Source organism: Colias philodice, chromosome 16, assembly GCF_061535455.1.
Source record: "Colias philodice isolate Cphi_HAF_F1 chromosome 16, ilColPhil1 Martin Lab GWU primary, whole genome shotgun sequence".
Taxonomy (NCBI): domain Eukaryota; kingdom Metazoa; phylum Arthropoda; class Insecta; order Lepidoptera; family Pieridae; genus Colias; species Colias philodice.
Genome location: NC_143101.1, coordinates 5,185,960 through 5,202,779, shown reverse-complemented (window position 1 = coordinate 5,202,779; position 16,820 = coordinate 5,185,960). Strand labels below are relative to the sequence as shown.

At 33.4% G+C, this 16,820-nt stretch overlaps 1 protein-coding gene across 6 annotated transcripts in view; it reads right to left on the bottom strand.

Moving 5' to 3' along the window:
- The window catches only part of LOC149481640 (carbohydrate sulfotransferase 11), a 48,852-nt gene extending 33,053 nt beyond the window's left edge, over positions 1-15,799 (bottom strand). The window contains exons 1-4 of one of the 6 annotated variants that reach the window (XM_089705228.1): positions 15,653-15,789; positions 15,397-15,476; positions 2,976-3,232; positions 2,212-2,277 (exon numbers count right to left, since the gene is read on the bottom strand). In XM_089705228.1, the coding sequence (XP_089561354.1) occupies positions 2,212-2,277; positions 2,976-3,137 (228 nt within the window). In that variant the 5' untranslated portion in view covers positions 3,138-3,232; positions 15,397-15,476; positions 15,653-15,789. Of the gene's footprint in view, positions 1-2,211; positions 2,278-2,975; positions 3,233-15,396; positions 15,477-15,522 lie in introns of all 6 variants that reach the window. The other 5 variants (XM_089705225.1, XM_089705226.1, XM_089705227.1 and 2 more) reach the window with 5 other exon arrangements.
- Between the last annotated feature and the right edge of the window lie 1,021 nt (positions 15,800-16,820).

Below are 16,820 nucleotides of genomic sequence, written 5' to 3'. Positions count from 1 at the left end.
TATATTTCTTTCTTTTTAAACGTTCCCCTAACTTCAACATAAATAAGCTAAATCATACAATCCATTCTCGAGTTTAGCAAAACAATTGATAATCATAACAGATATCCATACTAATATTATAACTAAATGCGAAAGTAACTCTGTCTGTCTGTCTGTTACTCAATCACGCCTAAACTACTGAACCAATTTGCATGAAACTTGGTGTGGAGATATTATGGTTATATGGTACCTGAGAAAGGACATAGGCTACTTTTTATTGCGAAATATGTACCACGGGCGAAGCCGGGGCGGACCGCTAGTTATATAATATATATAAACATATAATAGACTAGCTTTCATACTAATATTATAAATGCGAAAGTAACTCTGTCTGTCTGTCTGTTACTCAATCACGCCTAAATCCTATGTCCTTTCTCAGGTACCATAATATCTCCACACCAAGTTTCATGCAAATTGGTTCAGTAGTTTAGGCGTGATTGAGTAACAGACAGACAGACAGAGTTACTTTCGCATTTATAATATTAGTATGGATAGTATGGATAGTATGGAAGTATGGATATAAAATATACCATATAAGTCTTTGTTATTTATAACCCTTCAAGCAAAAGAAAATTTAAAAGAAACTCTGAGTAAATACGCAAACAGCAAGACAGATGTGATTTATGGCCGAGACGGAAGATATCTGTCTCAGTAAAAACTTCAACAGACATTGCAATCATTTATTCTAGCAACTGCATAAAGCACATTTAAAGAGCGTTTATCCTTATCCTTACTATACTACATATTATTAATTCGAAAGTGTTTGTTTATTTGTATTTGACGTCGCAAAAAGCGATTTCATAATATGTATTATGATTCTTGTGTCTGGAGATAGTGAGGAAGCTAGAGACATAGAAACATCCAATTTCCATCGGATTTCCTTTCACGAGAGAAGCCGCGGGGAAGCTAGTATTGAATATGTCTTTCATTAACACAAAGCGATTTCAGAATATTCACTTGGCTAGCTATTAACCACAGTATTACAATATTATTTCCTACAGTAAGGAATCGCCTTTGATGTCGCGCGATGCCGCCGCCAGCGTAGGTACTTACGCTGCCACACGAAAATACGCTAGGGTTGCAACAAATGGGAAATAAAACAATTGTGATTATTAATATTATAATGAAATCTTTATTCATATGTACATTCAAAATAATTGCGATTATTAAATCTGATGTAAGTAATTATTTGTTCATAAATATATAATTACAGACTGATATTGCACTGCTAAATATTATTTACGTGGACACTTTATTTTTGGATGTTCTTAATTGTATATTATAACATTTAACTAAGTAATGCATTGGCATTGGGATGTACAATCTGATTAGAAAATAATGAGGACAACATATAAATAGCTTTGATTTTAATTCAACAGATACAATTAATACAATCTTTCTGAAATATTGTTTCCTTCTGGGATTTCAATGTAGATTTACATCCGTAAACCGAACAGTTTGTGCGCGCCATAATAGAATATGTAAGTACCTATGTATAATAAAATTATTACACAAAAAATACGACTGCGTCATCCTTTCGCGCTAGGTAAAGCAAACTAAGCGTGTTTGCTTTACGCGGCCCGCGTCGCCCGACCCCCGCCAGTTCCCCTCCGTTTCTCTGCACAAGTACATTCGTCGCACTACTGTAGGAAATAATGGTAATACTGTGCTATTAACAGCCGATCGCGTGCAAATTGCTTTCTCTCGACGGTTTGCGGATTGAAACGGCACGGCTCATCAATGAAGCGAAATTGATTTATTATTAATTCATACATTTCCAACCGTTTTGTGTTAACTGCACTTTTGTATGTGGGATCGATAGATATGTTTTTTCCAGTATTTTCTTTCATTTATTTATTCAAATACATTCAATTAATTGGATGAAAGTTAAGCAGTACATTCCTAAATTACGTACTTACAGTTAACACATATAATATAACATATAACTACACAAAACACAAAATTCAAACTTAAAATACATAAAAATAGACAACAAATTTTAAAATAAAAGCATAGACAACTTGCAATAGAGAACAGATTAAAGTGTGCTACATGATTGCTAATATTACGCACTATGGCTAATTTTTGTACTGAAGTATTCGTGCGGAGTCGTCTCAATTGTTTTTTTTTTAAAGCAAGTGCACATAATCGTGGAATTCGGAATTTATTTACCTGCGTCCGATAAAAAGGTGTGGTTACGGGAGCATATAACGTCCCGTTTATTTTATAGAAGTCACTCTGAAAAGAAGAAACTAGTGTTTACCGAATTGTAATGTTTTCCTTCACTTTAGACTAGACGACACGACACGAAACATGCAAGCAACTATCGGTATACATGCAACAACTTAGTGCCAATTAGTTAAAAATTTAAATGCTTTGATAAATGATTTACCTGTAGTATGAAAAACTTGACTGTCATACAATTTGATTAACCATGCATAAAACAAATTGATAAGCGGAACGAATGCTGAATTCATTATTTATGGACAACAAAATATTTATTTACCATTGGCAAAAGTTGCACATGTTAGCATTCGCAAAATAATTTTCTAGTTACTACACAATAGTAAATACAATAACTAGTACCTAACTAGAAAAAAAAGCGCTAAAAGCTACCAAACAAACATGTCAAACAGTCATACAATTTCAAAATACGAGACCGAGGCTAGAAAAAGCGCTTTTCATTAGTAGAATCTAATTACATTCACTAAATTCGAAAAATCCGAGCTTCTGCGCCAAAGAAATTAAACGAGGCTTTCCACGTCTTTCATTTTGCTGGACGCAGAATCCTAGTACATAATTGAATGTCCTATTTTTATCTTTAACTTTTACATGACACCCATGCATTCTAAACTACTAATAAATTCATACCCTTAGATACCAGTTCTATTGTATCATAATTCAAGACACAAATAATACTAATTGTAAATACTCACTTCTTGATAGAACACTCGTTTGGAACTATATGTGAAGCTGTACTGCTGATCGGCGACCATTAGCAGGATGGTGAATGGCAGCAAAAACGCAGCAAGGGCTAGGAAGGCTACACATCTTCCCAACCTTACCATGCTCACGTTCCTCTTACCACGTTTAATCATCACTGTCTTTTTTGAGGCTTCCACACGAAACTGAATCACATTTTTAACACAGATATGTGTACTTTATAGTTCACATGTTTGTTTTAATTTTTTATCTATAAAATTTAAGATGGTCAGAAAAAATATTCGAATAATCTGCTCAAAGTTTTTTTTTTATATTTATGGTATCCGAATTCCGAATATCTCAAGCTTTATTCATAAAAAACACGTCCGTCCTAGATAAATAGCGGCACAGAAGTAGGTATTTATCTAAATATCTTCCCAATATAGGTATTGTGTTCATAAATTGAACCAGCAGGATATATGATATCTTATCAATGATATTATTGCGCTTTATTAGTATTGCCAAGGCAAAATAAATTAAGGTAATTCTCATGTTTTCGGCCTCGACTCGCTCATCTATTATCGACTTTACAACATGCTTTAATAGCAATAAACGCAAATATACAAATCTATACTAATATTATAAAGCTGAAGAGTTTGTTTGTTTGAACGCGCTAATCTCAGGAACTACTGGTCCGATTTGAAAAATTCTTTGGGTGTTAGATAGCCCTCTTTCCTCGATAAATATCGAGGAAAGCTATAGGCTGTATATCATCACGCTAATATATTACCAATAGGAGAGGAAAAATGCGGGTAAATCCGCGAGGCACAGCTAGTATATTAATACAACCCTGATATTTTTTTTATATGGAATTGTTGGTATGACAAGCTAAACAACTTTGATTTTCAACTCAGCCAACTTGAACGTCTTATTATTAACTTTCGTGTGGGAATTTTTTATCCAATTATTCCGATAATTCAAGAAAAATAGGTAATATGCCGAAATAATATAGATTCCCAAATTGTCGTCAAGAAGAACTAAGAACTATTTAAGAATGCGATATCTCAGAGATTATGCAAGTCGAACTCAAACGACTTACGAAGAATGCGGAGGTCATCTGAGCCCTCGAGTAAATAACATCAATTCCGCAACCAATTTTCTTCCAAACGGGATGAGGTGCTTTAAAATTTAAACAGGTTCCCTTCTTCATTGTGTATAACTGGATACCGTTTTGTATTAGAATTGTGCCGGCAGAGATTATTTTCCCCCCTAACATTTCTGCTACAATTTGAGGTTATAGTTGACAATAATTATTAATTATAATATTATGTGATAATAATATAGCTATGTATTTAGTATGTGTGAACCCAACATTATTGGTGAGACAAAAGCTGCCCGCCTTCGATGGATCGGTCACCTAGAAAGGATGCCAAACGATCGCGCTGCGAAGAGGGTGTACATGAGCAAGCCGATCGGTAGGCGCCCCGTCGGCCGACCTCGTCACCGTTGGAGAGACGAAGTCCAAAAAGATCTGGACATCCTTCAAGTAGAAGACCTCAACACCAGGGCGCTAAGGCGCGAAACCTGGAAACTTTTGGTGTCGGAGGCCAAGATCCTCTTTGGGTCGTTGCGCCGTTGAAGTAAGTAAGTAAGTAAGTAAGTAAGTATGTATTTAGTATAAATTTATGTAACTTCCCGAGTCTGTCGTCTGTGAAACCCAAAAAAAATATTTTCAAATTTAGTACTAGCATTCATTGCCCTTTATAATATCTATTATCTACTATATAAAAATAAGTCGGGTTTTCCTTCCTGACGCTATAACACACGAACCGATTTCCACGGTTTTGCATTCGTTGGAAAGGTCTCGGGCTCCGTGAGGTTTATAGCAAAGAAAAGGTGTCTCTGGTGGCGAAACGGAGTTCACCCGGTTTGCTAGTAATATCTAAAACTTACTTTAGTTACCTTATCATGAGAGATATTATTATAAACAGATTTTTTTTAACATCTACAAAAGCATACACAGTTGAAAGATTTGTATTTAAATAAAAGAAACATAACTACATAATATATAAATTAACGGACCTATTTTTTAAACAATACCCTTAATTTATTTTAATCAAGGTTACCTAAACGTAAAAATATTATAACGTTCAACATTAATTAGTTAAATTAGAATTATTATCTTGAAAAATAATAAATGTTGTTATTTTAAGTTAATGGTTCGCAAAGTAATAGAGGGTCAAAAATGTATCACTACATAGTTACATACTACATAGTATAAAACAAAGTAGCTTTCTCTGTCCCTATCTTTAAAACTACGCAACAGATTTTGATGCGGTTTTTTAATAAATAGAGTGATTCCAGAGGAAGATTAATTTTAGTTACATTTTATAATAGGTTTTAGAGTTTAGACAAAGCGGGCGAAGCCGCGGGCAGTAAGCTAGTTATAAAGGAACGGCTATTGAAAAACTACTCTTTCTGATTGTATATCAAAATCATTCGCTGACTCAGTATGTATTTAGTACTAATCTGTGGTAATCTAATTATTTTTCGGAAATAAAATAATTTATTATCAGCAATGTGTTGGGTTTTTACGTCTGACAATCAAATTAATAGCACCAATTGATTAAAGTAGGTACCTAATCATAATCTTATATATGTCTTATATATAAAAATGAATCGCAAAATGTGTTGGTAAACGCATAACTCGAGAACGGCTGAACCGATTTCGATAATTCTTTTTTTATTATATTCCTTGAAGTACGAGGATGGTTTTTATGTAGAGAAAACGTAAATATGTACCACGGGCGAAGCCGGGGCGGACCGCTAGTAATTTATATAAAAATGAATCGCAAAATGTGTTGGTAAGCGCATAACTCGAGAACGGCTGAACCGATTTCGATAATTCTTTTTTTATTATATTCCTTGAAGTACGAGGATGGTTCTTATGTAGAGAAAACGTAAATATGTACCACGGGCGAAGCCGGGGCGGACCGCTAGTAATCTCAATAATATTAATATTATATTATATACTTAGTTATATTATATTATAAAAATTAAATACCCTTAACTAAATACTTATATGAATTTAATGTCAATCTGTTTAGTTGGTTTTAATCCTTATTCCTTATGTTTAAAATTCGAATATTATCTGATTACAAAGCATGTAGGTTGTTTCGTTGTTGTAGGATTTTTTTTATGTGTAGTAGGCAGTAGCTGTTAGCCCAGTAGGGCCGGGCTTATATTGGGCGAGCATAGTTCTCAACTTTTCAGCCACGTCTTGCGCGGCGGGCCTAAGGGTCTCATAGAGGCTGTGAGACTTGAACCTCAGCTTGGGCTATCGCAATATCATTTTGTTGACTCTATTGTCATTTGTCAATGAATTATTCTTAAAAGGGCCGATTTTTCAATGTTTGGATAAAACTTATCCGTCCAATAAAGTATTACACGATAATATTAAAATGTCACGTAAACTGTCAAATACGGGCAGTTAGAATACGTTTTTAAAATGGAAGTTTTATACATTATTCGACGAATAAGTTTTATCCAAGCATTGAAAAATCGGCCCTAAAATAAATATAGACCATGGTTTGACTCAACATTTTACATACATGCTGCATCGTGGTCGACTTATCCGATGGGGTACGTTAAGCATGTTTAACTTTTTTATTTGATCTATCTATCAACGTTTTAAAATAAACTCCTATGTACATGTTTGCAATTTGCATATCTAACGACCCATTAAGCCTTATTGTTTCGAAGCTTTATCGCATCAAATGAAAAAAAAGCTAATGAAAAAAATAGACCCGCCCTACTCGAATATTCGATAAGATAATAGTTTTAACAAAGATTAAATATATCTAGTGACTAATATGTTGCTCTAAGTCGGGATAAATTTATATATTTTTAGGTAAAAGCTGCAGAATTCTTTGAAATGTGATAAATCTACTTTTCATATCTTTAAAATATTTCAATGGATAGTATGGATAGATAAATTTATAGAAAAAATGTTACGTCTAATAATTATGTTCCTACTTCAAATCTAATAAAATAAGGACAAAAGAAGAGCTTTCCATTATTACTTTTATGTAAATTACTCTAATAGAGTCAATGTATAATGTGTTATGTAAACATTTCTATAAAATAGTAGGTGAATAAGTTGTTAAATTTAAAACATAGCAATACGAATACATATAATATCAATAAGTCATCAATTATCATGTAACAATTAACAATTATTTTGTTGTTGCTAAGTGCTCCCTTTATATTGGCACACTTATATTGTTGATGGAAAATAGAGAAAAGATTTTCTACATACTTTTGGACGATATCCAAGATTTCCGAATATTTGAACAACGACAATTCATTTGTCTGTGGTAAGTAATAACTATGACCGCTGAGTGTTTTTAAAAAGATTTTTTATTCTTCCATAATTTAATTATGTATTGAGTAAACTATTATAAATTATCTATTGCAACTTCAGTAATAGGATATTAATATTTTATGAGCCAATTCAATGTAGCTTCGTTTTATATTAAACTAGCGGTCCGCCCCGGCTTCGCCCGTGGTACATAATATTTACGTTTTCTCTACATAAGAACCATCCTCGTACTTCAAGGAATATAATAAAAAAAGAATTATCGAAATCGGTTCAGCCGTTCTCGAGTTATGCGCTTACCAACACATTTTGCGATTCATTTTTATATGTAGCTTCGTTTTATATTAAATATGCTTAAAATTTCGACCACGCGTCGAATTTATTATCTATTATTTTAATTTATTACGCTAAATTACGTCCATAAATAAATATAGTTTTATTTGAAATGTCCAACACATCTATATTCAATGTTGGAAACGTAGAAGTTAATAATTAGGTATTTGAATAGTAGTTATTCTTATTTCAATGGAAATTATAACAATCTGTATTATTTATTATCGCAACTATAAAAATAAAAGTTTCTGTAGAAGATTATATATCCTACTAGTTTATTTATAGCTGGCCCGACAGACGACCTGTCTTCGCGCGAATTTTCAAACATGAAGTTAAGTTTTTTGATTTTTTTTTTTAATTTTTAGCGCAATTTTCATAAGTTTACTTTCATAGGATTCTTCTCCTGACAATAAAAACCATACATTGTGCCGGTTGGAGTGGGGTTAGGCGTTTTTACATTCGGTCGCCGCGTTCAAAGTCAGTCTGAGATAAAAGCTATGCAATAAAAAGGTAGGTATAATATAATCTATTTTTAATCATTAGTGAATCATAATATATTTTATAGTTACTGATAAACCATTCATTGATAAAAAACGGTACTGGATAAAATGCACGATAAGCAAAAAATAAATTGGGTAACAATTTCAAAAAATGAGTAGGTAATAGGTACATAATAATTGAGCAATTGCTGATAATATCAATCTATATCTGCTGATTATTTTAATTGCGTATGCAGTAACTAATAAGTAGGTAATAGAAGATTTAGGAAGGTGTGTACCTAGGTCCAATATTATTATATCAAATATATCTAGCTCCTTTTATCGTACGTCCAAAGACAATATGGGATCTAAATCCTTACATCAGATGTAAGGATTATTGATTAAGTACCTACTCAGAAAAATCAGTAAAATGTCAGCAATTAAAAAATTAAGAAGATCGCACCTACGGCCTACCTGCGGACACTTTACTAGTTATATATATTTTATATATAACTAGTAAATATAATAATGTAAAGTATATATTTTATTTTTAATAAACACCTATAAAATATAATAAACATGAGAAAATCTGATGTACCTAACCTATTTTCAGAAACGTAATTTCACTCGGGTGCATTAGGTGGATAAAAATTAAAAATAAACGTTTTGAATTTGGAATCTTTATATAATATAGTTAGGACCAAGTCAAAAAAAAAACAAAAAAGTTGATTAACCTTTACAAAAAATATTTTAAAGTACCTCTAGTTTCTACATATAGGTACTAAGGTACCTATCTAATGGCAATAAAATAAAATTATATTCGTTTGTTATATATATATTCGTATTGGAAGTTCGCATTAAGAATGACTATAGTCACGCGATTCGCGAATCGCCCACTCAACTCCAAACCATTAAACTTTTGTCATCGATTCTGTAAAACGAAAGCTTTTAACAATTTAAGCGAAATTTTATCGTGATCGCAAAGTTACGGTTTTTTTGTTTGATAGGCCCAAATTGATATACTTACCTAGATCAGTCTTATTTAAACTACAATCAAAACAAAGGTATTATAAATACCTACCTGACAATGCCTAATTTTAATACATGTTTACGTGTAGATAATACCAATAAATACCTACCTAGGTACAATATTATGAAGCTAAATAGTTATTTACAGTTTAAATTGGTTTCAGTATGTTGCATCATTTCAAAAACGCGAAAAAACATTTAAAAACGTTATGTAATTACTAGTTAGGTACCTACCTAAGTACCTACCAACTTATTAGCAGATGTAAATTTTAAGTTTGAAAAATCAGATGTTTTGCGCGAAGTGACAGTAGTACCCACCTCAACGCTTCGCTTATGAGGCGTGCAATAGAATGTAGGTAGATATTGGTAGGTAGGTATATTATCTATACATATAATAAAATCGTAGGAAAGTCAAAACTGTACATTGAATATTTTTTTAAAAGAATACATATTCCATGATCTATAATCGATATAGAAGCCAAAAATATAGTTTTTAGAATTTTTGTCTGTTTGTCTGTTTGTCTGTTTGTCTGTATGTTTGTCCGAGCTAATCTCGAAAAGTACTGCATAGATTGACTTCAAATTTTGCATGAATATTACTAACAGGTCGAGTGAGGTTTTTTTAAACATATTATCATGCTATCACCTCCGGGGGAGGAGCTGTGAACCTTTACTTTTCTTACGTATTCCGTGTACTACGACAGCGTACAATCTAAAGACTCATGTTTAAATGTTGTTTTTGAGTAAGCCATGCTATTATCTAGCTTTACACTATAAAAACTACGTCATTTACGTAATTTGGGCAGAGAAACTGTTTAATGAATCTTAGTACTATAAAGACAAATTTGATTCAGCGCCATCTATGAGATTTCGTAAAAATCAAATCAATTTACATGTTAACACTACTGAACACAATGTTAAAAATTAATAATTTAAATATAATTATGTTAGTTATTTATTTAACTCTTTAACCCATAATAAATCTTCCCTTCCCTATAAGGTGCGCTTATAATTCATGTGAATATACTTACTACATTTTTAAAAGTGAGGGTAGATGTATATTATTTTAAGTCAAACTAGACACCATTACAGTTAATCTAATATTGATTGTGTTCATTGGTTACATTTTTAAAAATCTTCGTGTTTTAATAATTCGATCACGAGGCGGGACTCTAATACAAAAAGGTTAGTTCGTTGATAATTATTATTCCTTCATCATTTACATGTTGTTAGTAAAAAATAATATACTTTAACTGTTAATACTTTTGTTCAGTATTTATCTATATGATTATTGCTTGGTAATTAATATATTTTCATGTCGTATACCTAATTATAAACATAAGTGTGATGTGAAACTAGCTGGATTTATTTTTACACCTCACAGTCTTATATTTTGTGTTAATGTTAAAATAGTATTAATAATAGTGTAAATCATAATATTTTTTCAAAGTTAAAAATATTTCCTTTTTTCTGATGGTGTTGCCATCGAATTAAACCGCGCTGTCGTTTCGTTCACAAAAAGTCATGTTATTAGGACCGAATATGTAGCCGCCTCAACTTACGGAAACGAGAGTAGGTAACCTGCGTTGTCTGTTAGTTATTGTATAGTCGAATTTAACGTTACATGGAAATTGGAATCTAAATATATGTATACCTACTTATATTAAATCTGTAGAGGTCAATTCTGCACATGAAATATATTTCCTAAATAACTATTATTTTTCATATTCGTGAGCAGAGCAGCAACTCCATTTTTAAGCTTTCGTCGCGTGTGCGTTCTTAATGCGTGTATCTTAATGGTTAAAGCTACACAGAAATCAAGTATGAAAGAAATGTTCTCCATATTATATAAAAAATATCTCCCGACATCATAAATGTCTATCTTTTATGGTTGAGCTTAGGAGTTCAAAGCTTTCTGATTATATTTGTCAACTAGCTGTCCCCGCGACTTCTTTCGCGTGGAATAGTGACTATGGGACCTATGACCATGGGCTCAGGGTGGGGCAACAATAAAAAATCATTTTTATTTTCATGCTCCCACTCCCGCGCCCACTCGCACTCCCACGCCATATGCCACGTTCAGTCCCAATCCCACGCCCACGCCCACTCCCCTTCACAATTAGTACCTACCAGATCAAAGCCAGGGTAAGCGCCCCACCCAGCCCCACCGTGGCTACGCCCATGCTGAATTACTACTTAACATACAATTATTGAGTAAATACGTACTAAAGTCCGGTCGCGAAGAAGAAAGAATTTCGTACAATGACCTCTTTACCTACTGACAGTGGTCACAAACATTTTTGAATGAAGTGCAGTTTACATGAAATATTTGGAGGAGAAAATGTTTTTTACTAATTTATTAAATAAATGTCCTCTATTCATTTACAATACTTATTAGTTAGTTACATTTTAACTTTTTCAATAACAACGATATATTATATAAAAAAAAGTGTGCGTGTACACACATAAGAAGTGAAACTTCTTTATGACCTTATTTTTCAAAAAATAATTTACTATGTAGGTACAATATTACAGAAATACGTTATTCACACGCGATTTCGACTTAGGCGGATTTTGATTGGACATAAAGAGTTTGAGGTTTATTCTTATAAATTTTGAATTCACAAAATCATAATTGAAAACCTGACACCAATCAAGCAAACACAAACCTTACGCTCTCAGGTTAAAGGTTTACAATCCCTAAGGACGGCGGTCATTGCACCTGTGCGAGCAAGACACATTATTTTTACAAGGGAGTGACAGTGACAGGTTAATGTACGAAATTCTTCCTGCTCCGCGACCGGACTTTACCATAAATAATTAAAAGAATTGTTATTAAAATTTCTTACTAAACTGAGCTAAAAAACTTACGTACCAAATTATTAAAGAAAATCAAGAAATGAAATGCCTAACCTATACCAAATAGTTACTACATAATGTAATTAAAAATTATGATTAGTATATAATATCGAAAATCAAAAAAGAAATGCCTAACTAATTCTACGTACGTGTACGTCTACGTAAAATTTCTTTTAAATTATGTCATATTATTTTTTAGGAACCAGAGGAGCAAATTCTATTTCCTTCCTTTCTTAAACGGATGTTTTTAATAATCTATGGTGTAGCCACTGATCAGCTTAATCGATACTCAGTTTTTATCAAATCCAGCAACAAATCCAAATTAGATCTTTCCTGTCTCACGCACGTAACTAAAGGCTGAGAAGAGAGAGAGAGCACGTAACTAAACCGTTTAGACGAAGAAAAGTGTATAGAAAAAGGAATAAATAATTTCATAAACTTCCCGACGATCTTTAAAAATAAATTATAACTTTCATTTTTTTCATTCCCACTTTTACCCCTATGTAGGTATAATAAGTGGATGAACCAATTTTGATACACTTTATCTAAGAACCAGCGTCGGAAAATATTCTGCCTAACAAAAAAAACCGCATCTAATTCGGTTTACCTGTTAGCCAGCTACGGTGCCATAGACAGACACACACACACACACAGAAATACATAGCGGTCAAACACATAACACCAGTCTTTTTGCGTCGGGGGTTAAAAATATAATACGACATAATTTAAAGGACATTTTATGTGGAAAATTTACCTATACACCAGGGTACATAATTTTTGAAACAAAAAAAAATCGCAGTAGGATGAAACCCATTAGAAAAGGATATGATAAAAATGTAAGGAAAAATAAATTACGGTCAATCGGAGTTCGGGAAGTGGGAGGGGGGGGAGCTTTTAAGAGAAAAAAAATGGTTTCTCTCGATTTCTCGATAATAATAACACCTGCTAATTTTTTTCTACATATTTTAATTGTACAGACATCACTTTTCCACAATTTTATTATATGTATTGCTTCACAAGCATTGGCAGACGACAAGCGCTTGTCGCCATCCGTCGCGATTTGAACTGAGCGTTCCCACGGCATGTGTGCGTATGGCAAGCACTGGCGAGCGACAAGCGCGCCGATTCCCATGGCATGTGGTGTGGTGTGGCGCGGTCGGATTTGTGAAGCAAACATGTCGTGGGAATCAGGCTTTAACTTAATTTTTATTCACCCGCATCAGTGCCACCTAAAAAATCTTTATATCGAAATTCGAGCAAAGTTAAGAAAATGAGAAATAAGAGTTCTCAAGGATCGTTAGAGATAAGAGGCTTACTATTAACCGAAAACAACATGTGTTATGCCGAACCTGAAACCGCTTCACAACGAGAATTGCGGCTCACAGCTGACCGCGAACGGCATGTACTATCCTGTGAGACCGAAACCTTTACTGAGAGGGTATAACGTCTCACAGCTGATCGCAAATGGCATATTGTACTATCCCGTGAGACCGAAACCCTCACTGGGAGGGAATTACGTCTCACAGCTGATCACGATCGTCATATTTTATCTCGAGAATCTGAAACTTTTACTCAATATGAAGACCGTTTGACAAATAATAGGGTGCACCATAATATTATTCGATCTCTCGAAGATGAACATGAGCATAAGCAATGACTAGAGTAGGGACGCGAATATTACCATTATTTGAGACAAGAACGATTAATAAGTTTGTTTAATGAAAGATTAAGAATTGAAACTATTGGTCTCTTGAAACGGACGAATAGCGAGAGGCCCGTCTTACTGCAGACAGATTTCGACATAGTCTTAATGACTTAGAGGTAAACATAGAAGATCAATCTACAAATTCGGTGGTGTGGTCCGACAAATATAAAAGTGGGTTTGCTTATAACCTCACAATTGATTACCTACAGATCATCTTCTGTATAGGCGATATTAACGTAGTATGTTCTTTTTGTAATGCTTTAAAGTGGAGTAAGGAGTCGGCTTTCGTTTGAAGATACGCCGGAACCTTTGAAATCACTACTTTTAAGTTTTAGAGGAACATGTGCAATCTAAACAGTTCTTAGACAATATTAGCTCTTATAGTATTGCGTTTTAAATGATCCTTTGGTGCTCAACAATTATCAGATGCTCCTTTCATTCTTACTTTTAAGATACAAGGTCAAGTTTATCATTTGATAGGATCCCTTTTGCCTGAAGGCCAACCTAAGTTTCTTTAAATATATTTTGTATTCGACTACGACGAATAATCGAATACAAGAAATCAATATTTCTCGAATTTAAAACTGAACTCATTTCACAATTTTAGAACATGTTAATTCATCAGGTTAATCCGTATATATGCGTTTTAAATCGACATTAGAAGCTTTTCCTCAAGATGGTGATATTAATATAAAATTGGTATAAATGCCGATAGACGGAAGTCTATCAGCACTCAGGAATTCCCTGAGCGTGTTATAACGCCCAGGCCACAGTATTACAATTTTTCCTACAGTAGGGCGACGAATGTATTTTCGCATAGCAACGGAGGGGAACTCGTGGGGGGTAAAGTGACGCGGGCCACGTACCACAAACATGCTTAGTTTGTGGTACCGAGCGCGAAAGAAAGTCATCGTGTTTTTAGTAAAGTTACTATGTAAACTAACGTAATTTATTACTTAGGTACATATTCTATAATGGTGTGCTCAAACTGTTAATCTACATTTAATTTAGATTATTATTTTAATTACTAAGAAATGTAGAATTTAAATCACATTCATTCATGTTTTCCTCAGATATTCGATGTCTATGATTTTCGATGATTTTAAGATTTTCTTATCAGAGTATTCAATTTTAATGTAGTTAAATTTTATAAGAGACAATTAAGAACATTCAAAAATAAAGTGTCACGTATTTTTTTTAAACGACGAATGACGAAAAACGACCGAATCGCGGACGAAGTCGCGGGCAACAGCTAGTCTGCAATAAATTCGCAACTTTCATATTTCGTAAAACAGCATAAAAATTAAAAATGTGAAGGTGAGCTCATTTTATAGTATCCACTTGTTTATTTTGAAAACAAATAAAGTAGCACACACTGTAGTTAATTTTAATACCTATTTATGAATATTGTATAGGTAAGTAGTGCTTACTTAGAATGTCAACTGCATACTAATATTGTTTTATGTTGACAAATAGGTCCTTTTGTTATATCTAGGTAGGATTTACTTTATGTAGGTAATAAACGCTTATTTAAACAAGCAGGTAATTTAGTTCATTATTTTTCACGTATAACATTACCTAAGTTATTATACAAATACCTACAACTTTGTTTAAAAAACCTAAACCCAACAAAACAATGTTGTTTATGTTACCTTCCAAACATCTAAATTGCAATCTTCTGTTTAGCAACCTCTCAACATCACCGATTTACATAACAGGTAATATCCTGTGACTTGACAAATGACACACGTGTTTTAAATAAATTTAACAGGATTTACCTACGTATAAACTTTCGATTTTCAACATAAATATAAATAAATATTTATAATTCAAGGAAACACATAATAATTAATTAAACTTTGAGCAGATTTACACAAAAATAACGTTTGTTTATAAATAAAGCTTTACTGTTTGAATTGCGTATGTCATAAAGCGGCGCGGTATGACGTAACAACTGGGACATCCGCGCACCGAGGAAGGCGCGTCGACACTACTCTTTATCGACCTCCCACATGACAATGAATGGAGGGACCGGCACCGCAGTCTGCCGCTGCAAGCGCGCTACTGCACTGCAGCTTTATTCTTGGCAGAACGTCCTGGCAACGGACCTTTTATAAATGCCAAATGAAAAATCTTCTGCCATTAGGCAATTGCACTTTGTCTATCATCGCTGCATAATGTGCCTCAATATTTTTGAGCTAAAAAATACGCATGCGTAATAATCCCCGTTTTCCAATTACAGAGCATAATGCGACTCAGTGCCGCACAATGCCGAATTATGCTGATGCTTAATTGGAACATGAAACGCGCCAGGAGGTTGCGCTAATTTCAGTGTTGAAAAAAAAAAATATTCTAAAGAGTTAGCAAAAACCTCATTAATGTGTAAATAAAGTGGTATACTTATTAATTGGTTGAAAAATATTTACGGTTATTTTAAGTAATTTGGATTTTGATTATTTCATTAACATTTTTTTCAATGTTTGTACCTTCGTCCATACTTATATTTATTTTTTTAACACAATTTGAATTAACTTTGATTATTACGAAAAAACTACAATGAAACGAAAGCTTTAAATTTTTTTCCAACAATTAATAATTACTAACGATAAATCGATTGCACGCATCAATTCACGCGCATTACTTTTTCTAGTGCTCGATTGTGCGAAGCGTTGCTGTAGTTGGAACATTCAACGTTAAGCATTATGCCGCACAATGCGCTCTAGTGCTGTAATTGGAAAACGGGGAATATGTACACCGTCCCATTCGTCCCAACAGATGGTGTGACCTTGTTCTCACGTTAATTGTGTTTGACTAGATATAAGTTTAGAGGTTAAGAGTCCATGGTCGCTTGATATAAATAAATTATTCAGTCATCGCCTCTTAGCGCTAGCCGCTAGGATAGGTTCGCTGGGCGAATTCCTATTCGAATCTCACTATCCGCTCAGTTATGAGATTATCGTGATAGATTTTATCTCCGTTATCAATTTACACATGACACACATGCTTCTGTATGAGAAATTGTTTAGCGTAGATAAGAGAATTGGTATAACCCAATGGTATAACCTGAGATGTTTTA